Source organism: Pistacia vera, unplaced genomic scaffold (assembly GCF_008641045.1).
Source record: "Pistacia vera cultivar Batoury unplaced genomic scaffold, PisVer_v2 Contig317, whole genome shotgun sequence".
Lineage (NCBI taxonomy): Eukaryota > Viridiplantae > Streptophyta > Magnoliopsida > Sapindales > Anacardiaceae > Pistacia > Pistacia vera.
Window position 1 is genome coordinate 568,629 of NW_022196132.1, and position 21,335 is coordinate 589,963.

A 21,335-nucleotide genomic window follows, 5' to 3' on the forward strand; every position below is an offset into this window, starting at 1 on the left:
AAGAAATCATTTTGTTACAAAGTCTAATCAATAACACCACAACCATTCACAAATTATTCAACCTTCTTAAGTTCTTGGAGAAGAAGGAAACAGAATACATGATTGGGAAAGGGGCATTTGGGGAGGTATTTTCTTATGCAATGTAACATTTTATGATCTCTTTTTTTAGTCCTTTATTAACAAAAAAATAAAAAAATAAAAATTGTAACTGTATTTTAGCTTCTTGTCCTTCAAATTGAGGTCGTTCTTTGCAATTGTTGGTATTTTTCACAGAGCTCTCACCTTAATCAATACTTGTATTGTTGTAATTCTCCGTTCTATAGTTCTTGGTTATTATATTTATCTTGTTGAATTATGCAAGCCTTTATGTAGTTGTTGGTTCATTCTTTTCACATCTAATCTTCAAAGAATCTTATTTGATGTTTGTAGTCTTAGCAATTTTCTAATTGTCTCTGGCATTAGAATATTGAGAATGTGAGGCTTGTCTATGAGTTTCCACTTATGATTCCACATTTTACACAAACTGGGCATACGACCACAGAGAGTCACTATCAAGGGGGAAAAAAACCTTCAAACACAATCCAACAACAATTATTGATATATCAAAATCTTGTTATGTTGTTTCCTAATGCTGTATCCTTTCCTCAAGAATTCTGAAACAAAATTTCATATAGTTCTGGCTTCCGCAAAGCTGGAAACTAATCTAACTAGGCTGATAAACAGAAACCTAAAGCTTTACCAAGGGGTGCATTTGCATCAAAAATAAATATAAATGAGTAAATAAATTCTCCCACAATTTTTTATCCTCAGCAACAGAGACAACACATCATGATCTTCTCCGAACACACGACAAAGCCAACACAAATACTTAACCAACACAAAATATCACCACTCCAAATTACCTAAACTTTTATTTAATGAGGCTTTCATGTCTCCAAAAAACCTCAAAATACAAATATCAGAACAATAAATCATTCCCATTTCGCACATTTTCTCGCCATAACAAAAAACCCTAGAAACAAAAACTCCTCAAAGCCCCACAAATCAAATCCCCTCGATGCAAATAACCTGGACAAGAAATCTTTATTCCTAATGGCAACAATTTTAACGGCACAAAGTAAAGACAATTAGGGATGGCAACGGGGCATAGCAACCAAACCTGGAAGTTTAAGAGTGTCGGGCCTCCTTTTTCGTTGCCAAATCGGAGATGGCGACAGAGATTACCGATTTCAGAGTGTTTTGGTTGCGATTTAGATTTGGGGTCTTTGTTTGCGATTTGGGATTTAGGGCAACTGGGATTGGGAACTGAAATTGACGCTCTATTTGGTGTATCGTGTTATTTTAAATTTGCACTTTGGGGGGGGGGGGGGGGGACTGTCATTTTTAAACTTTTTCACTAGAAAATGTCATTTTAATACCTAATAGTTTAAAAAATCATCAAAGCACCATGCGTAAGTGTCAGTGGCTTACTTAGCTTGATCGGACCAGACTCGCGAGCCCACGAGCCGAGCTTCACTGTGTTTGAACTCGACTCTGTTAACAAACCGAGTTCAAGTCTAGTCGAACCGAGCCTTATCAAGCCGAGCTCTAAACAAGCTTTTACCGAGCCGAGCAGTCCTAGTTGTGCATATTTTTCCACGCCCAGATTTGTGCCACTTGTCCATAGACCATAATCATACTCAGATTTGATGATTAGACTCGTCCCATGTGTCACTCGCACAACAGATGATTTCAATACTGAGTTCGAGTTGAGTCGAACCGAAACTTATCAAGCCGAGCTCTAAACGAGCTTTTACTGAGCCGAGCAGTCCTAGTTGTGCATATTTTTCCACGCTTAGATTTGTGCTACCATCCATAATCATACCGAGATTTGATGATCAGACTCGTCCCATGTGTCACTCGCACAACAAATGATTTCAATAGAGAGCTCATCAAGATTAAGGCATGGATTTAGATTATGGAGGATTATGCGTGTGATCCACCTCATAACAACAATAACTCACGACCACTATTAGATGACATTTGTTTTTTTGGGGTGGTTTGTTTATTCACACATAAAAATAGGAAAATACTAAGAGAGAGTTTTAACTTGCTATTATGTATTTTCTCCATGTAATCACCTTGTATATACAACAAATACAAGCAATAATATAATAGTGGACGTAAGCTTGGTTCAAAACCGTTGAACCACTTTAAAAATCTCTTTTGTTCTCATTTTGTGGATTCTCCAATCCATTCCTAACTGGTTATTCTTAATCACGCATATATCCTACCCAATCCCGCCGTAGTCGACTAGGTATTTCTAGTTGTTGCGAGTTTTCGTAACAACGATGCTAATTTAGATATAGGATTTATGTAAGAAAATAAAGGTTTATGATTATAAAATAAAGCGTAAGTGTACTTAGAATTCAAAATGTCTTTTTTCGTAATTGTCTTGAGGTTAAAATTGTCAACACAACAAACATTTAAAATATGGGAATATTGATCAAACATGTGAGGGCCAAAAATCACTTCCCAACCCCAAGGGATTGACTTGTTAGTTAAGGAGGTTTGTTCTCTTTATTGACTTTTTGGGTTCGAACCTTGGGCCATCCACTACTTTGTGACTTCCTGATCTTTTGGGTTTGTAGGGTGTTCAAAGGATTCCGAAGATTAATTGAGGTACACGTAAACTGGCTCGGATACCCCGGTTACCCCAAAAAAAAAAAAAAATCACTTACCAATTTTTAATCCAAAAGGACTTTTAATAAAGACGATGTTCAATGCTGTAATTGGCCCAAAATATTTGGGCTGGGCCTTGTCTGATCCATGGCATAGCTTTATCCTATAAAGAGTGCTTCAGTTATTAGACTTCACTTGGCCGAGGTCTTTCCGTGGTTTGACTATACGACGGTCACGGTCCACCCAAAGTGCTTGCGTGCCTCAACCTCACCAAACAAATATTTTAAATATTTTTTTAATGGCTTCACTAATCACTCCCATCTCATTCTTAGTACCTTCACAAAGCCAAATTTTCTCCCTCATTTCCCTCGCTCCTCTATTCTCTCAGATTCACCGCAAACCGCGCTCTGTCAACGCCGGGGCCCACCTATCCTCCCGCAACAGAATTCGCCGGCAACCGCTTCAGGGAAACGGCATGCCCGCTGCTTTTCCCCCGCATGCCCCCTCTCTCCGACGTGAAAGAATGGACAAGCCGCTTGTGGATCACGAATCGGGTACGTTTCTCTTCGTTACCGGTTATTACCAGCTTAATCTCTTTGGTTTTTTTAGATGACACGTGTAATTTTGCTTCTGATTTTTATTTCCAATTTTGATGCAATTAAAGATTGATTTGATGCTTGAGAGGAATTTAATACATATATATTTAGTGTGAGAAGATAAGGCTAAAATTTAGCTTACGCTTGGTTATATTAATAAATGAAGTCGAGGAGATTATTATTGGTTTAACTCATTTATTAATTATCTAGCTTTGAAAACCTTGACATCTAAATGTTCCCGCGCTTGTTGGTCTATAGATGGAATGAAATCCATTTAGGCTTATTTGATATGGTTTATAGATTTTGAGATGCTTGGATCTGCATTTGATAGAGTAGAATAGCGTGAAAAGCTCTCATGCAATGACCAGGTTTATTTTAGTTGAGTTCAAGACATAAGGGTATGGCCCAAGTGTTAAATTATGATAGAGGCAGGGTTATTAAAGGAGGGTAGGGTCATTAAAGAGAATTGCTTAACTTGTTTCCTAAACTTTCACCGATAACCAATCGTGTACACGGACCTGCTGTTATCCATTCCACACCTCCCAGTCTGTATTAATTCACTTGCAATCCATATGATAACTCCTGATTTGGTAGTAGTTTACATGACCTACTTTTCATGATAAATTTGTTGCAAAAATGAAGTTTGTGTCCATATTGATAAGTTGGTATTTGGGCTAACTCGGTCTTCTCAAAATATTGAAGTGAGTTGATATTTTCCAACACTCAAAAGCTGTTTATTGATTTTTACTATTTTTATATTTTAAACTGTTCTATCCTAAAAAAAATGGTAGAAAAGGTTATTTACTTCTTTATATTTTGATGGAATCCTGCTATTTCAACTGAAACTCTACGCCAATCACACTAAATAGCCGTAACTCAACACAATAATATGCTTCTCAAAATACAAACAAAGGCAACAAGCAACCCAGCAAACAACAATATCAAAGAGAGTAATATATTCAGACTTGATTAATAAGAAAAATGGAGAAGATGACATTCAGTTTTGGAATAAAACAGTATCGCCAGCCAGTCTTCGAGGGCCAGCACCTCCCAGTTTCAATTCATGCACAAAAACAAAAGATATCCCCTGCCCCTGCTATTCCTCCCTTTTATTTTGACACCAGGATTCTAATAACTAACAAGACACCTCTCCCCATATGCTTTACCCCTTCTGCCCTTTCCTCCCATTTCTTGTCTTACGCGAATACCATTTGGATACCCCGAGTCCATCATATTTATACTACTCTTTTCTTTTTCTAAAACAGTTAGGTAAGAAACCATGCACACAATCCTTTATGGGTAGCATTTGCTCCAATGGCTTGTGCATTAGTACTCTTATAGCACACATTGATTACGATGGAAATTAATTTTTTATATTTATCTCTGATGGAATTACTTAATAGTTTTTGGGTAATTAAAAAAATGAACTTTTTGATGAGAGGGACTTGATATTTGTGAGAAGTGCACTATTAACTGTTGAATGCAATTTGAGGATAATGATCTAATTTACAGTCTTTGTTTGATGAGTTGGGACCTTTTTAGTTAATCATATTTGCAGTCCAACGTTTCTATATCTTAGTTTTTCTGAAGTAGTCAATACATTTTACTATTCTGCTTGATATCCAATATCCACCAATGAGAAGGGTTCCAGTTGTATGGTAGTATAATTTTTTTTTTTTTTAACATTTCTGCTTTCTATGTTTGCATAATGTCCATGTATTGTAGCAGCAAAATAAGCACATGTGTGAACAGAAAGATCAATTCACTAGTAACTCCTATTTCTTTTGTTACGATGGGTATTTTAGGTGCATTACTGCTTATGTTTTAAAGATAGGTATGTCACACTTTACTGGGTAACCTAAGAGCATGGTTGCTCTCTCTCATGCTATTCCAATAACTTATTTGTATGTTTGGTTCAGGTGCTGGAAAAGGGGACATGTTGACAACAGATATAGAAGGAGAAATAAGCTCTTCTGGTAAAACTGCTGTGCAGAAAACCAGATCCCTTACTGGTGGAGTCAGATTCTTTGGGGTGGACTTATCTCCAGATAATTTTGCAGTTGCCATGGTATATTTTGTACAGGGTGTTTTAGGCCTTGCAAGGCTTGCAGTCAATTTTTACTTAAAAGATGATTTGCATCTAGATCCTGCAGAGGTATGCTGCCTTAAATTCCCTTATATTTTGATTTTGAAGAGAGGTCATGATAATTATTCCTTTTATCTCTAATTCCAATTTTCTATGAAAGTTTTTAATTTGAGCTTTATATTAATGGTGTTAAAACAACAAATAATGGCTCTATGTGTTTGTTCTTTGTCCATGGGTCAGTTTTAGCAGTTCTCTTTCTCTCTCACTAGTCTCAAAAGATATCTGTGTCAAATTATGTTGTTTTTCTTGTTTTTAAGTACATTTAGCTTGATATTTAAGGACTGACAAATTATACATGTTTGACTAGACAGCTGTAATATCTGGTTTTTCTGCATTGCCCTGGCTTATCAAACCTCTTTATGGGTTTATTAGGTATGAATTTGTGCACTGTTGGTTTCCTTCTGCTTAATAAAAGTACTTTTGGTGGTGATGATATTTTCTGAACTATTGTTTCTCTATTTTCAGTGATTCTCTCCCACTTTTTGGTTACCGAAGGAGGTCATACTTGGTTCTATCTGGGCTTCTTGGTGCAATCTCATGGAGTTTGATGGCCACCCTCGTTGACAGCAAGTACAGTGCTGGTTTAAGCATACTTCTTGGATCTCTTTCTGTTGCCTTCTCAGATGTCGTCAGTTTCTTGAACTTAATGAATTTCCTAAATTAATTAGCGATAGAAAACAGGCATGAACTGATATATGCTGTAGGTTGTAGATTCCATGGTTGTGGAAAGGGCTCGTGGTGAGTCACAAAGTGTTTCAGGATCTCTTCAGTCTTTATGTTGGGGATCCTCAGCATTTGGTGGAATTGTGAGCTCCTACTTTAGTGGCTCATTGGTTGATGCTTATGGTGTAAGGTACATAGTTGGTTAGTGTCAGAGCATAATTTCCTAGGGCTAGTTTAATTTCAAACATCTTTTTGGTGATAACCATTATTTCTCAGGTTTGTTTTTGGAGTCACGGCATTGCTACCACTTTTAACGTCTGGAGTTGCTGTTCTAGTACAAGAACAGCGCGTGGTTGGTCCAGCTTGGGGGCAGAATCTTCCTTTAGGTGGTCCTGGCTTTCTTGAAAGCTCAAAACAAAACATTATTCAGTTATGGGGTGCTGTGAAGCAGCCCAATGTTTTTCTTCCAACTTTATTCATTTTCCTGTGGCAGGCAACTCCACATTCAGAATCTGCCATGTTTTACTTCACGTATGTCTAATTCATGATGCTGTTCATTACCTTTATTTTCTGCAATTTAATTAATGGCAAGCGTGGATGTTTTTCAGTTTGAGTATTTGTATAAAGTAGACAAAAACTTTTTTTTTGGTTTCAGCACAAATAAACTTGGTTTCACCCCAGAGTTTCTAGGGCGTGTCAAATTTGTTACCTCGATTGCTTCATTGCTTGGTGTTGGACTGTATAATGGATTTCTAAAAAATGTTCCTCTGCGGAAGATTTTTCTTGGGACAACTATTATTGGTACAGCTCTTGGGATGACTCAGGTTTGCATTATTGTCTGTTTTGCTTAAGGACTTCTTAAGATTTACCATTTTTATTCAATGTCCTTCATGTTTTTTTCTTACTACCATTGCTCTTATTTTTGTTTAGGTTTTCCTTGTTACTGGACTAAACAGGAAGTTTGGTATAAGTGATGAGTGGTTTGCAATTGGGGATTCTTTGATCATAACCGTGCTTGGTCAGGTAATTCAATTTTTCTTCAACCTATTCACTTCTAAACGTAGGTAGAACCGTAGGAGCAGGAGTATCATCTTACTCTTGCTATAGCTCATGTGTAAGTGAGTAGCATGGTTCTGGTTTCACTTATCATTGAGCATGCTTCTTTGGTATGGGAGGCAGAACTTGTAAAAGCACAAGAGCTTGGTTTTGAGGGAGCTTTTTGGTGACTGTTAGCTGTAAAGCCAGGTCTTTTGCCTCCTCAGAAGAGGAAATTATTTGTTTCATTTAACCAGAGAAAAAAAAAAAAAAAAAAGAAAAAAAGAATGGGAAACAAACACATATTTTATGGGTTTGGGACATTGGTATGCCATTTTGAAGTGTTTCTTATTATTAAGTTTTAGTTCCAAAGCACAAGAGAACCACATGCATGATACAAAGTAATTCCTTGGTGCTATATTACACAAAATTGATTTTGTTATTATTTTCAAAACAAAACTAAGTAATAGTTTTGCTGCAGGCTTCTTTCATGCCTGTCCTTGTGCTAGCAGCGCGATTGTGTCCAGAGGGTATGGAAGCAACACTCTTTGCAACTCTCATGTCCATATCAAATGGTGGTAGTGTCCTTGGGGGGCTCATCGGTGCTGGTCTGACGCAGGTCTTTGGTGTCACCAAAGACAGATTTGATAACCTGACCGTTTTGATAATCCTATGCAACCTCAGCTCATTGTTGCCATTGCCCCTCCTCGGTCTACTACCCCAGGATAGTCCAGATACGACTGAGAAAGAAAGTGGAGAAATTGAAATGAAATCTAGTTAAATTCTCTATATTTTCCCCCATGTCATCGTGATTTATGTGCATCACCATTTGCTGGACTGTAAAATTTTATGGACATTTTGGCCCAAGTTTTTCATACAGAAATGACACACAGGTGAGCGGAGGGGAGAGTCTTGTAAATATCAGGGGCACTAGATATAGACAAATGAAGCTTCAAAATGACATTCTTTTTGGGCTAACAGTTGAATATATTTTAATTAAACCATTGTATTGCCGGCTCATTCTGGCGATACTTGTGATCAAAGTTCTCAATCGACCCAGTTTGTCCTATTGGGATAAAATCCTCTCCCCATTCCCATGTGACATACATAGTGAGCGGTTTATACTGAAACAGGGGGCGAAATTTCAGATCTGCTGTACAATTGTTGAAGTGTACAACGATTTATAAAGCTTTTTATCTGTACCGTACCCATGAATGATTCGGCGCCTTATCTTTATCCCTCTTTTGCAATACTGGACTCTGACCTGGAGATATTTTTGCAGTTTCTATCTTCCCAGCCTATTTATAGGAATTTGTTCACTCTGAAATTCAAGTACTTGAATTACTAGTTTATTCATCAAATGGATAAATATCATAAATCTGACGTTGGGAATTGAGTGGATGGTAGGAAAACATATGTGCAATAGTTATAGAAAGAAGGGATGGGTCAATCTGCTTGGTCTATGTAATATCAAAGTCGGGGTGATGGGTGCAGTGCACGTGGTGGGTCCTTTAAACTAATCTGATTGCTTTGCATTGTTCTGTTCTTGTCTTGCTTTGTTCATATTTTCTCTCTCTCTTTCTCTTCTGTCTCACTTTTCCACCATTACTTTGAATGGGGGTCCTACTCCTTTCTCAACCAGCACACAGAATTTCGGAAACAGACTCCTTATCATTTTAGTTCATCTGATGTTCCACAAACAGATATACTTCAACTTTACTCGTGAGAATAAAATAAATTAATAATAACCCCAATTATTGTTATCTTCACATGAATTCAGCCACTCAACTCTGATTAAAAAAAAAAAAAAGAATATTATAACCAACCCAAGTTAATAATAATGATCATTCATTGGGTTCTTGTAGATACTTTCCCCAGCGAATCTATATAGCCACTAATCAGAACTGTTTTATATATATATATATATTATAGAATTCTGTGTTTTGATGTCTTAAACTAAAGGAAACCAATTCATTGCTTAGTTTAAGTCATTGATTCCATGTTCAAATTTTCTACTCAGGCATGATGCAAATGAATATACTATTCTGGCTTTGCCCTTTTCTTCAATGGGAATTTAATTGAATATTGGAAGTTTAGATTCTTGATGGTTGAGACAGCCGAGACGACAACATCCCAGAACTTTTAGTATGGGGATGGAGGTGGTGGAAGTTGAAATAGTGGTTGAGTCTCTAATGATTGAACCTGATTTAACAACAAAAGGTCAAGTTAACATACAGCAAAAGCACCACAGTTTCACAGCCAATAAAGCCAAAACCCTTTAACAATCCTGGTCCTCCTCTTATCATGATAATCGTGCAAATGATAAACCCCATCCATCAATTATTTCTTCTTAGATTCGTATACTCAGTTGAACTCAAGTTAAGAGCTTGTTTTCTATGTATTATTTTCAAGGGGACCATCTTGATGTGTAACTGAGAAAGCAATGAAGATGGTTTTAAGTATAAGAGCAAGTATAGGTAGGTGAATTACAGCAAGTATTTTGATTATTAGGAGACAATTAGACAAACGATAATGATGTTAATGACTAGAAAATAGAGGTCAAGGATGATTAATAAGGGTTTCTGCCTATAATCAATCTAGTAATAAGCACTTAAACTTATAAATTTTCTTAAAGCAAAGAAAACAAAAATTGGGAAGGAGATATATATATATATATATATATATGTATGTATGTGGAGTTTTCAGTGTTATTAATGGAAATGACAAATGATTGGTACAAGTGGGAGACTGGAATTGGGTGGAAGGGGAGAAAAGAATCCTGGATTGGGCAGGAGAATGCATGTGGGTTGCCATGTGAAGAGCATTAAATTTTGAACAAACTCAACCTCCCACTAAATTTTTAACACGATAATGGAGAAAACAAACAAGACTTGGCCATGTGAGAATCATTGACCTTCAGAACAATGGATATTGAGCTAAAACCCATGTAGGAATGATTATGCACAGGAAGTTTATAGATTAAATAAAACGTTTATTTAATGATCATACGATAAAGATAAGGACCCAACTAAACTAAACCCCATCACAATTATATTAAAATCCCCTAAGATTCACTAGACAAAGGGTAAAAACCAGGTGAATTTTATTTTCCTTTCTTTTACAACATCAATTCTTAATGGCTTGACCTGAATTCTCAAGCCGAGTCTGAGCTGAAGAAGTTCTTTTTATTGACTTCTTAATTACATAAATAATGAAGATGGATCATCAAAAAAATAACTTTGCATATTCCAATTCTGTGCCTGAAGGAAGAAAGCCAGTTTATAGTGGAAATATTTTCATGATGATGTTGGCACCAATAATTTCGCTACTTTAATTCATTTATGTATATGTTTCGACACAAAATCCCAATTCTGAGAACCTAAATTCATTACAATGAATGCAATTTAGTAGGCCATATACCATGAACGAACGCGATCGATGACCAAATATGCTGAAAAAAGGAAAAAGTGAAGCTAGCTGTGTCATTTTGAATATCCATTCTCATGGCAGCCTTTTAGATAAATACCCTTCAACCTGTGACCCCGCCAGACATTAACAGTAAACTCTATAGTGGCCACTGGAATTGCCGGACATCTACCGAACAATTACTCGCATATTTGGCTCGCGTGACTATGATCTATTAGCTTTACGTGGTCGATACTTGGACGTAAGTTTGTGGCAAGCTGATCAACGAGAAAATTGCAACCCCACATGCATTCTCCCTCTCGGCCATGGCTTGTCTGTGGACCCGTGATTTCGAACATACTCAGGATAATACTTAGACTACAGTTAATGGTCTCACGACAAGGCCGCACCTGCCTAGCCAATGCTTCAATAAACGCTTATATTCGTCCAAGTTCAACTGTTCTTTGTTCAAACTAAGCATGCATATAATAGCTCTTCGTTTATCAGATTGTGCAGTATACAAAACAGCTTGATTCGTTTTGATATGATTTGATGGGTCTGTTTTATGTTTATATATACTAAATTGTAGCCAAGAGATGAAATTGACCTCGGTCTAATCAGCAGACTGCGTTAAGTTAGGTTGTATTCACTAACAAACAAGGGATTAACAGGAAGTTAACCTTTCATCAAGATAACGAGTAGAGATACATTTAGGCAAATGCCATGTTTTGTAGCCTGTAATTACTCTGTTTTTGTAAAAGGTAAGTGTGGTGTGGTGCATGTAAAGACATGCAAAAGTACCTTAATAGATCGTCAAATGGGCCATGCGAAGATTTTGTTTTACACAGATTATCACCTTTAATGAATTATTGAAGACAAGCAATACGTCAAAGACTTACGTTGTACTTGCGTGGATTGTTCATTCAAGCATCTCCTTCACTCTCTGTGTACAAACTGACCAAGCAATGGCACATCATTTTTCTTCAGAGAGAGAACTGGTTTCAATAATTAATATCTGGACCTTTAAAAGATCTTCCAAATCAGAGTAAGTGGAGCGTTAATTAGGTTAACAGCCAATCTCTGACTTTATGCATCATTAGTTGGTTGACTTATCTAATTATGCTAGTTACGAAGGCATACAGAAAAGCTTTAAGCTTCTATGAATGATAGGCCCTTTTGCCTTGTTTGATTTGCAAGAAAGAATGATGGAAAATAAATTCCTTTTAGGACTATTGCACTGATCACTGATGACACTCAGCTACAAAGGTTTACTGCAACTGTACATAATTATAATGGTTTAAAGCTTTTTCCTGAAACCCTTTTTTTTTTTAATTAAATCACAATCTTCATCCTGTTTTGACATTAACAACGGGATAATAAACTATTCTCCCATTCAATCTTTAAACGTGAAATGATTGGCACATGGCAATGACGCCCTGAAATTAAGAAATTTTCAGCTCTCATCTTTGAAGAAACAATGCATCTTTCGGATTATTATAACCTTGAACAGATTTTCTTTCTTATTATAATAACAATTATCTGAATTTTCAAATGAGGCTAATGAAATTGCCCAATTATAATTCGACACAGGGACTAATTCCAAATTAAATCAACATGATTAGAAACTACAGTAAGATGAAGGCAACCATGTATTTTAAGGGGTGAAAGTAGCCCTCAACCAACCACAAATTATTAAAAAAGAGTAATAATATCTCTGAGAATCATTCTTCAATAATTGATAGCTTCCATTTTAATGATCAGTATCGTGTCATGAGAAAAAAAGAAAGATAATTCTGCACATAAAAATGTCTTCGCCGAGCTGCTAATAAAATTCTGCAGATAAAATATACACAAACATTTGATTTGTTGAAGATGAAAGTCTTAATGTTTAAGTTATAGAATAATAATAATAATGATAATGATAATGTGAACACAATGAGGCAGAGAAAGAGGCCAAAAAAACAAGCATCCGCATATGAATTTTGACTAAAATAACTTGAACATACCTTCTCCTTTGAAAAAACATGTTCAGATGTTCTAATCATGCCAAAAAGTTGTTACCATTATTGCACAACATATTGAAAGCAAGCTCTACAAACTTCTTGTCAATTGCTTTCTTGTGTCACATTCAACTGTCGTATGACTAAACAATTCTTTGTTAATTAATTTTCCATTTTCACCCATCAGAACAGTTCACTGGAAGTGGAATCTGTTTCAGGAAAATGACACCAATGAATGATTATGAAACAGAGTTCTGTTTAGTTTAAAACTTAAACCAAGGTTTATGGCTGTTTGTAATAGTTATACATTAGAAATTCAGAACCCTCTGATAAATTATAGGCTGTTGAACCACCCAGGCCCTGTTGGTCAATAAAGTATTGCAGTGATGTTGATTCTATTAGTAAAATAAGTTGATCCATAATATGAAAGTTCAATTAATTAATACACAACAAGAACAAAATAAACAAAAAAACAAAGCCTTCCCAAGCCAGAGCCGAAAAAACTCAAGCCATTTGCAGCCAAGTTTAGCCAAAGACTTGACAATTATCCCCACAATACCAACCGAAAGTAACTGTCAATCAAATTAAAAAGAAATAATAAACTAGCATAACAAATGAAAAAGCCCCCCTCGGTTGTGTGTTTTAAATGCTAGAAAGGGCCAATTTTGAGGCCCCCTCCGACCAGTTTGTCTTAAATTCCACTGCCCTATGTCCCTTAGAACATGGAGGAAATTATGGAAGTTTTCCCTAGTCTAAGCTCTCTTTCTCTCCCAATACCAACCATATAAGCTCTCATGCAACACCAAACACAATACTTAGTAGTTAGTTCTTATACCAACAAAAACCATCAAACACTTGTGAGAAACTAGAGCAAGAAAAGAAACCCACCTTTTCTAGCTCCACTATCATCACTGTCAAATCCAACTATAAAAAGCAGCCTCCTTTCACGCTTATAAAACAAGTTTCATCCTCTACATTACAGCCTCTTCAACCAGTTGAGAAAAAACTAGAAAAGAAAAGATTATCAAATGGAGATTGAATCAGTTAAGTGTGAGTGTTGTGGATTGAAAGAAGATTGTACCCAAGATTATATTAGTGGAGTGAAGGCGAAATTTGATGGGAAATGGTTATGTGGGTTGTGCTCAGAAGCGGTTAGAGATGAAGTTAGTGGGGGGAATAAGGCATTCGATATGGAAGAAGCTGTGAAAGCTCACATGTCATTTTGTGGTAAATTCAAATCAAATCCTGCAGTTCGAGTAGCTGATGGTATGAGACAGATGCTAAGAAGAAGGTCAGGAGACTTGAATTCATCACCTTCTTCCTCTAAGAAGTACACGAGATCGGCGAGCACAAAATTGTATTAATACTAATGGAAGTAAAGGGGAATCTAAACTCTTCTCCTTGGCTGAAATAATATTAGTAGCTAGCCTTTCATGTCATGGCTAACTGTCAGCTTCTCTTGTACAGGGGATGTTATTTCAAAGAAGCCTTTCTTCCCAGTTCTGTTTTTGTTTCTCACTAGCTACTTGGTATACATGACTATGTTCTTCATTTCTTCTCTTCTTTTCCAGGAAAAAGAGAGAAATTTTTCCAGAAAATCTTAACTTTATCAAAACCAGCCTTGAAGGGATAAACAAGAAAAAAAAACCCTTTTCATCCTTCTCTTATCTCCAAATACAGGCATTTCTTAACAAATACTTGATTTAAAAATTATTTCTTTTTCTTATTTGAAACAGCAATGAGTTTTAATATTTGCCTGTTCTTATTTTCTTTTCTTTCAAAGAAAATGAATTTTAATGCCGGTTCGCATACATAAAAGGCTGAGTTTTCTGATTCATTTTTCAGTTTCTTCTTCTTCGTTAACATATCTCAGCTGAGGATGATAATCTTTTGAGTTTAATTTAAGTGCTAAGTGAACTGACCATAGAATTACAAATCTTTCCGTAAGCCAAACAATCTAATTTACTCAGCACTCAGAACAAATTTAGAGGAAGAAATTAGATTTACTGTGTTGAAACTTGGAAAGAATCAATATGATTAATCAGCACTGCTGCCAGTTTTCTTGTTGCAAAAGGTTGTTTGAGAAATCAAGAAAATCAAGAACAAATCTCAACTTTTTTATATTAAAAATACTGCAGTGTTGGTCAACTCCCCACTCCAAATGAAAGGGCTAATCCAACATTATGCCTTGAGCATCAATTATTATTTAAGCTAAAATATGATTTCCTTTCCCCACTACATGTAGTGGTTGAGTAATTTTATAAAAACTTTCTGCAACTATTCATGGTTTTCTAATGACAAAATGCAAATCGTGTAATGATAAAATTTGCAAGTCAGAAGCATTAAAGTTTCTGTATCATCAATTATCATTAACTGACAAATCTTTCTATTAGTCTCTCCCTCAACGTTTTGTCTGCCAAAAGGTGTCTGTTTCTGTTGCCATCCCCAAGGGCCAAGGCAGCCAAATGAAGCAATAAGCAAATAAATTGAGTGCAAGAAAGAAAGAGTAGGTCCCCACATTAATATATCATTTACCAATGCCTGATTTCAAGAGTTTGAGAATTCCACATGCTTAATGACTACAGGTTGCTTTGGTAGACTAATTACAGTACACCGCTAATTAAGATTCAATGGGATTAGTTGAAGACTTGAAATGCTAATTCAGAGTTCGGCATTTGTTTAATCAAGTCAGCTAGATATGTGATGACTGATGAGTTGATGTGTAGATGCGCCGTGCCTATTTAGACCATGGATGAGTTTTTGTCGGGTTCCAGAATCAGATTCTGAGGCATGAAATTAAAGGGTTTCCGGAGAAGTAAGCATATGTTAAAACCTCGTAAGCAGATTCCATGGAGGAGATAAATGCAGGGCAGGCAGTCCCATCCGGGGTTGGAATATAGAAGGTTATGTATTTTGTGTGGCGTCTTACTTGCCATCGAACTCTTCCACTCTTTGTGCTGGTTAATTTAGCGCCATTAACCGATTATACGAATATATTGGTGGAATTTTTTTTATGCGGTATATTTTGCTTTTCCCAATAATGGGTTGATTGATACAAGTTCTCATTAAACCCATTAGCTAAGATCAAATTATAATGTAATTGATACAGGAATATTAATAAGAGGGGAAAATCGTAAAAATCAATAGAGGTATCAAATCATCCGCTCGGAGGTGGTCGAGGTGGGATGATATGGATTATTGAGTGTATTACTCTAGAGGTCTTGAATTTTATTTTTCTTAATTGTTAATAGGAGTGATCACTGAAGGGTTTATCCGGTCATTAACTTCAGTATCCTGGGAAAATTGTCGAGGTGTGCACAAGTAACCCAAAAAGACATTTTTATCCCTGATGCAATGAGGTTTTTGTGCAGGGTAAAAGTGTAGAAACAGATCTTGTTGGGTCTGTGAGTTGGAATAAATATTTAGGCATGCCAAGTAATTATCCGTTATGTACATTAAAAAACGAAGGCCATTTCAGTCATTTACTCTTTAAACTTATCAGTTACTTAAGCTCTTAAAACCAAAAGCAAATCCTCACCTGACCGTGCTAAATTTGACCGTTGGGTTTTCAAATTTCAAAACCCTATTGCATCACAAAAGACAAAACAAAGCCTTGCTATTTCATTTCAAACAGAAACTACACAAGCACAAAGGAGGTTTTAGCCATGAAAACAGTAACATTATCATCTTGTTCTTCTTCTGTCAAGTCAAGCACCACCATTACCACCATGGAAGAGTACCAAACGGAAAACCCAGACAGCTGCTACTACCCTGGATGCAGAAAAGACGCTAATTGCAATTGTGAAATTTGCTTAGCCAGCATCAATGCCACTCTTGACCTAATGCCTTTCAGCACAAAAAAGAGCTCCTTCACCAAACTCTCCACTTCTCGTCCGCGAGATGTAGAGACCACTCCAATCTCCTTTGATCCTTCTTTTGTGTCCACACCCAGATCCTGTTATCGCAAGATAATGGAATCTCCTGCTCTTAAATCAACTGCAAGATTGAGTGTCAAGGCTTTGGAGAAGAGAAAGAGTGAGAAGGGTTTTTGTTTTCCGGGTGTTTTATTGAGGTTGGTTTTGGTCTTGAGCTTGTTTGTTGCACTTGAAATTGGGTTTTCTTGGATGGTGTCTGGAGTTTTGAGGCCAGTGTTGTCCCCTGATATTGTGAGGAGTGTTGGTGAAAGGTCTTGCGTTGTTCATGACTTGAATGGGAGATTACGGTTCTTAAAGAGTGAGTTAGAGGGAATTGTTCATGGCAAGGTCTCAAATTGCAGCTATAATGATTCTAAATGGGAAATTAATCAGGTATTTGATTAAACCTTTTTCTGTCTTCACAATCTCTCTGTTATCTTGTCCTCTTAGATGAGATGATTATTAGAGCTGTTTTAATAAACTTAATTAGCATGTAATCTTGAATTAATTTCAGGATGGTTTACTCTTGAATTCACGTTGTGTATTGTATAAATCCGCAACGGAAGAGGTGAGCATATGGGGATGGCCTTTGCAGACAGCAGGGTTGCTCACAACTGGATTTTCTTCTCGGTCATTCACTATATTATCTGGTAGAGTCACTGAGGTAAATCAAAATATTTCTTAATTTATGCTTATAAAAATAGCGTAATTGCAATATGTAACAATATGATCTCTGAGGAAGAAATTTTCTTAATTGAATTCATTAGCTACATTCCTACTTGGCTTCATTATTTTTTGTTCTCTTTTTTATGGCTTTCTAAAGTGGCCCGATGGAGAGGTTAGATTTTCAATTAGAAAGGCAAACACTTCATGGATGCTCGAGAAATGGGGCGCTTCGGTGATGCAGCTAGATCCTAATACATGGATTCTGGAGTACAGGCAGAGTTCAATATTGGACAACTCAAGATTGTTTTCAGCAACAATGGAGCTATTGAAATACAGGATTTCAAGATGGATAAGAAAGATGAATGAAGAGCTTTGCCTTTTTTCTGCTTTTAAAAACCAATACAGAAGATTATTTATGGCGCGAGAGCATGTCAAGATACCAACTTAAGAGAATTATGGACATCAGCCCGTTCTCATTTCTTGTGAGAAGAAGTATTATCATTTTGTTTGGTATTTTGAGAACCATTTAATTCAATCTTTAATTAGTTCTCTTTTATGTAGTTTCGGTAACTAGATGCTTTAAGCAGAGATGATTTCAAGCCCCCTATTTGATGTCTCTAATTAATTGTATATGATGCAAAACTAATCCAGTATCGCAATTTAACTCCACTGGAAAGAAATTGATTTTCTTTTTCAGTTCTGCTAGATCCTGCAATACTTACATTGTGTGATTGCAGCTTCAGTAATTTATAATGAAAGGCGGTATTTACTAAAATCACCATAGGCAGAGTACAGCTGAGAAGACCTCAGATTTGCTCATCCTTTCACTTTTCAATGTTAATAATGAATTGTACATGTTTCATGATTTGGCGGTGCTAATACACTATTTTAAATTTTTAATCAGTAGTCGAAGTTTGTAAAAATGAGGTCACCAGTAGTCTTTACAAGAACACACACCATCTTTGTAATGGTGAAATCTAGTCCTATCTCTAACTATAATCTCCCTCCCATACACCTTTGAAACCAGCTTTATAAAAGTATGACAGTCCTCACAAACTCGCAGATTCTTAACAATGCGAATACACGACCCTTTTTCTCCACTCAACAGCCCATAACAAAGTGCCAACTTCTCACTGTGCCATAGAACTACTTCATTCTTTTCTTCCTCCTCTAAATCTACCAAAACACTACGGGTATTAGGAGCATAGCCAGCCAGCTTCAACTCACTAACCACCTCATCTAACTTCTCATAAATCTGATTTATTTGTTTATGATTTCTATCTGCCATTAAGAACTCATGTACTTCGTTGTTCATTTCTATTCTACTGCATCCTTTCTCCTTAAATATACCTCTCTGCTTCATTACTTTCCTTATCTCCCCAACATCTTGCCACCTTCTTTCCTTCGCATAGATGTTTGATAATAGCACAAGGGCACCATCGTGATCTGGCTCCAACCGGAGAAGTTGTTTGGCAGCAAACTCACCTAATTCAATCTCACCATGAACTCGGCAAGCAGCCATCAGTGATCCCCAAATGACAACATTTGGTGCCAGCGGCATTGTCTCTACGAGCTCAAGAGCTTCTCTCAAGAGGTTAGCTCGGCCAAATAGATCTACCATGCAACCATAGTGCTCATGTTTAAGAGTGATGCTGTGTTCATTAATCATTGATGCAAAGATTTTCTTCCCCTCCTCAACTAGCCCTGCATGGCTGCAAGCGTAAAGCACACCCACAAAAGTAACCCCATTAGGCTCGACATTTTCACGTTTCATTTGATTGAAGTAGCTTAGTGCATTACTGGCATCTCCATGCACTGCAAAGGCGTTGATCATACTAGTCCAGGATATCACATTTCTTCTCTGCATCTTGTCAAAAACTTCTCTTGCCCTTTCCAGACTCCCACATTTTGCATACATATCAATAAGAGCATTGTTGACACGCAAATATCCTCCAAACCTATTTCTATCAACATATAAATGGATCCATTTGGCTTGATCCAATGCACCAAGATGAGCACAAGCTGATATGACACTTAGCATGGTGACCTGATCTGGTTTCATTCCCACGACTTGCATTTCTTTAAATAACTTAAGTGCTTCCAGAGGTTGATCACTCTCAGCATAACCAGAGATCATTGCACTCCAGAAGACCAAGTCCCTTTCAACCATTTGGTCAAAAATCATGCGAGCATCTTTAATCCGTCCAATTCTTGAATACCCAGAGACCATAGCAGTTGCGACAACCAAATTCTTTGGCCACATCTTATCAAACAATTCGTTAGCTATATCCATGCAACCACAACTTGCATACATAGTAACAAGCGCACTCTGCAAATGGGTATCAACAACAACATTATTCTCAATAATTAGTTCATGAATCACTTCCCCATAACTTAAATTTCCAGCACGACCACAAGCAGATAAAATTGTTGAAAGAATCATCTCATCTGGCTCCACATTAGACCGCTTCATCTCTTCAAAAAGCTCCAAGGCGTCATCAAATAGCCCACTCTGACAATACCTATTTTCAACATTCATTCAAAACAACATTCAAAACACGAACACAAAACACAAACACAGCCACAAATCAACAACATCATACCCATCAATCATGATACTCCACGTAACAACATCTCTATAAGACATTTTATCAAACAACATTCGTGCATCTGAAATCCGGCCACACGCAGCATACATCCCCAAAAGACCCGTCTGCACAAACGGGTCAGAATCAAACCCCAACTTCGCTCCTAGGCCATGAACCTGCATCCCCTCGAACAAACCCTCCATCCGAGCCGCAGCCTTTATTATAGGAGGAAAGCTGAACCTGTCAACATTGAGTCCAGTTATCAGCATTTTGACAAACACCAAGAAGGCGTTTTCGGGGCAGTTGCTACGCGATAATTTGCGAAGAAACTTATTGGAAAAATGAGGTGGGGGAGACGGGAGTTGGGAAAAAACGGAGAGGGCATAGTGAATAGATGAAGAATTGGTGGCAGGTAAAGAGAGTGAAGTGAGGAGGAGTTTGTAAAGGAGGGAGTGGTGGTGAGACTGGGGGAGTTTGAGGATTTGAGAGTGGACTTGTTTGAGGTGAGTGAGGGTGGTGCAATAGGAAAGGGAGGTGAGGACAGTGGTTGAAGTGGTGGTGTGGGTTATGAGAGGGGGTCGGGTCAGACTGGACATGGGTTGGAAATTTGGACTGCAAATACGTAGGGAAGCTTGGTAGTTACAGGTGGTCGGGACACGTAAGTGAGAACTCTTTTAAATTTGTTAAAGTATTTAGCAAATACTAGTTGTTAGATTTAGGTTAATTGTTTTTCCTTTTTAATTTTATTTTTTAACCACTGGATGACTCGATGGTAAAAGAATAAATAAAAAGATCCATAAACTTTTGAGTTTGAGTCCGCCACTACTAGTAGCGGATTCAGGAATTTCTTTTAGGGTAGGTCAAAATAAAAATTTATTATACATTACTATTTTTGTCTATTAATATTTTTTTTAGGGTGGGCCAAAATATATGAATTTACATATTAATATTAAAAAAAAAAATTTGAGGGTGGGCCAAAGTGGCTGGATCCGCCACAGGCCACCACCATAATAATTGTGATCACTAGGGTTTTTACTCGATTGACAATTCTAAGACCTTGTAAGATTAATTGAGGTATGCGTAAATTAGTCCAGACACCTCCAACAATAATATTTTATTTTTTAAAGTAAAATAGATATATGTGATTTATGTAATTTTAATTCATTATGAAATTATAACTAAAAATTATTAAAATGGAGCTTATTTAATTAATTTGTAAGGTTTGAATAACACTATCTTATAAATAGAAATATAGTTGAATAATTTCATTTCTTCAATAAATGTTTTAAGTGATTTAATATTTTTAGATAGAATAATTATAAATATTATTTTTTTAACCATAATATCACGAAATTTATCATGACCATAAGTAGTCATAAAAATACTGAAATTTTGTCCTCTAATAATCTACCATTAAAATAAATCATTTATTGTTAATTTTGATTGATTTATATTTAGTTCTAATTTGATAATTTAAATAGAAAATTATGAAAGAAAAAGAATAAATTTTTTTATTACTATTATGTCTTCATTTAAAATTAAAGGCCGACGAAAAAAAAAAAAAAAAATCACTTCCCAAAAAGTCATCAAATTAATAATACTTGGGCCCAAATAATAACTGAGTGGGTAGCCCAGGAGCAATGGGCCCTTAAAGGCTGAAA

General features: G+C 36.5%; 4 protein-coding genes across 4 annotated transcripts; 3 read left to right on the forward strand and 1 right to left on the reverse strand.

Annotated features, from left to right (window-relative positions):
- Positions 1 to 2,920: 2,920 nt before the first annotated feature.
- On the forward strand, positions 2,921 to 8,252 carry LOC116136658 (folate-biopterin transporter 1, chloroplastic). Its single transcript, XM_031422328.1, has 9 exons — positions 2,921 to 3,215; positions 5,177 to 5,412; positions 5,711 to 5,775; positions 5,869 to 6,031; positions 6,108 to 6,256; positions 6,343 to 6,597; positions 6,722 to 6,890; positions 6,997 to 7,089; positions 7,583 to 8,252. The coding sequence occupies exons 1-9, from the start codon at positions 2,960 to 2,962 to the stop codon at positions 7,880 to 7,882; spliced, it is 1,686 nt and encodes a 561-aa protein (XP_031278188.1). The 5' UTR covers positions 2,921 to 2,959; the 3' UTR covers positions 7,883 to 8,252.
- Positions 8,253 to 13,196: 4,944 nt separating this feature from the next.
- Positions 13,197 to 14,090, forward strand: LOC116136515. The gene has a single exon (XM_031422209.1). It carries the CDS (start codon positions 13,535 to 13,537, stop codon positions 13,868 to 13,870), a length of 336 nt encoding a protein of 111 aa, XP_031278069.1. The 5' UTR covers positions 13,197 to 13,534; the 3' UTR covers positions 13,871 to 14,090.
- A 2,052-nt stretch (positions 14,091 to 16,142) lies between these two features.
- Positions 16,143 to 17,791, forward strand: LOC116136520. The gene is made up of 3 exons (XM_031422213.1): positions 16,143 to 16,813; positions 16,935 to 17,084; positions 17,244 to 17,791. Exons 1-3 carry the CDS (start codon positions 16,172 to 16,174, stop codon positions 17,532 to 17,534), a joined length of 1,083 nt encoding a protein of 360 aa, XP_031278073.1. The 5' UTR covers positions 16,143 to 16,171; the 3' UTR covers positions 17,535 to 17,791.
- Positions 17,792 to 17,828: 37 nt separating this feature from the next.
- LOC116136519 (pentatricopeptide repeat-containing protein At4g14820) lies at positions 17,829 to 20,320 on the reverse strand. Its single transcript, XM_031422212.1, has 2 exons — positions 19,690 to 20,320; positions 17,829 to 19,608 (listed from the first exon to the last, which is right to left on the reverse strand). Exons 1-2 carry the CDS (start codon positions 20,268 to 20,270, stop codon positions 18,015 to 18,017), a joined length of 2,175 nt encoding a protein of 724 aa, XP_031278072.1. The 5' UTR covers positions 20,271 to 20,320; the 3' UTR covers positions 17,829 to 18,014.
- Positions 20,321 to 21,335: the final 1,015 nt, after the last annotated feature.

Coding starts and splice junctions, on each gene's coding strand:
- LOC116136658 (XM_031422328.1), top strand. CDS start 2,960: ATGGCTTCACTAATCACTCCCATCTCATTCTTAGTACCTTCACAAAGC. Junction 3,216..5,176: donor GCTTGTGGATCACGAATCGG/GTACGTTTCTCT, acceptor TGTTTGGTTCAG/GTGCTGGAAAAGGGGACATG. Junction 7,090..7,582: donor TCATAACCGTGCTTGGTCAG/GTAATTCAATTT, acceptor GTTTTGCTGCAG/GCTTCTTTCATGCCTGTCCT.
- LOC116136515 (XM_031422209.1), top strand. CDS start 13,535: ATGGAGATTGAATCAGTTAAGTGTGAGTGTTGTGGATTGAAAGAAGAT.
- LOC116136520 (XM_031422213.1), top strand. CDS start 16,172: ATGAAAACAGTAACATTATCATCTTGTTCTTCTTCTGTCAAGTCAAGC. Junction 16,814..16,934: donor CTAAATGGGAAATTAATCAG/GTATTTGATTAA, acceptor AATTAATTTCAG/GATGGTTTACTCTTGAATTC. Junction 17,085..17,243: donor TATCTGGTAGAGTCACTGAG/GTAAATCAAAAT, acceptor GGCTTTCTAAAG/TGGCCCGATGGAGAGGTTAG.
- LOC116136519 (XM_031422212.1), bottom strand. CDS start 20,270: ATGTCCAGTCTGACCCGACCCCCTCTCATAACCCACACCACCACTTCA. Junction 19,609..19,689: donor TGGAGTATCATGATTGATGG/GTATGATGTTGT, acceptor TGTTGAAAATAG/GTATTGTCAGAGTGGGCTAT.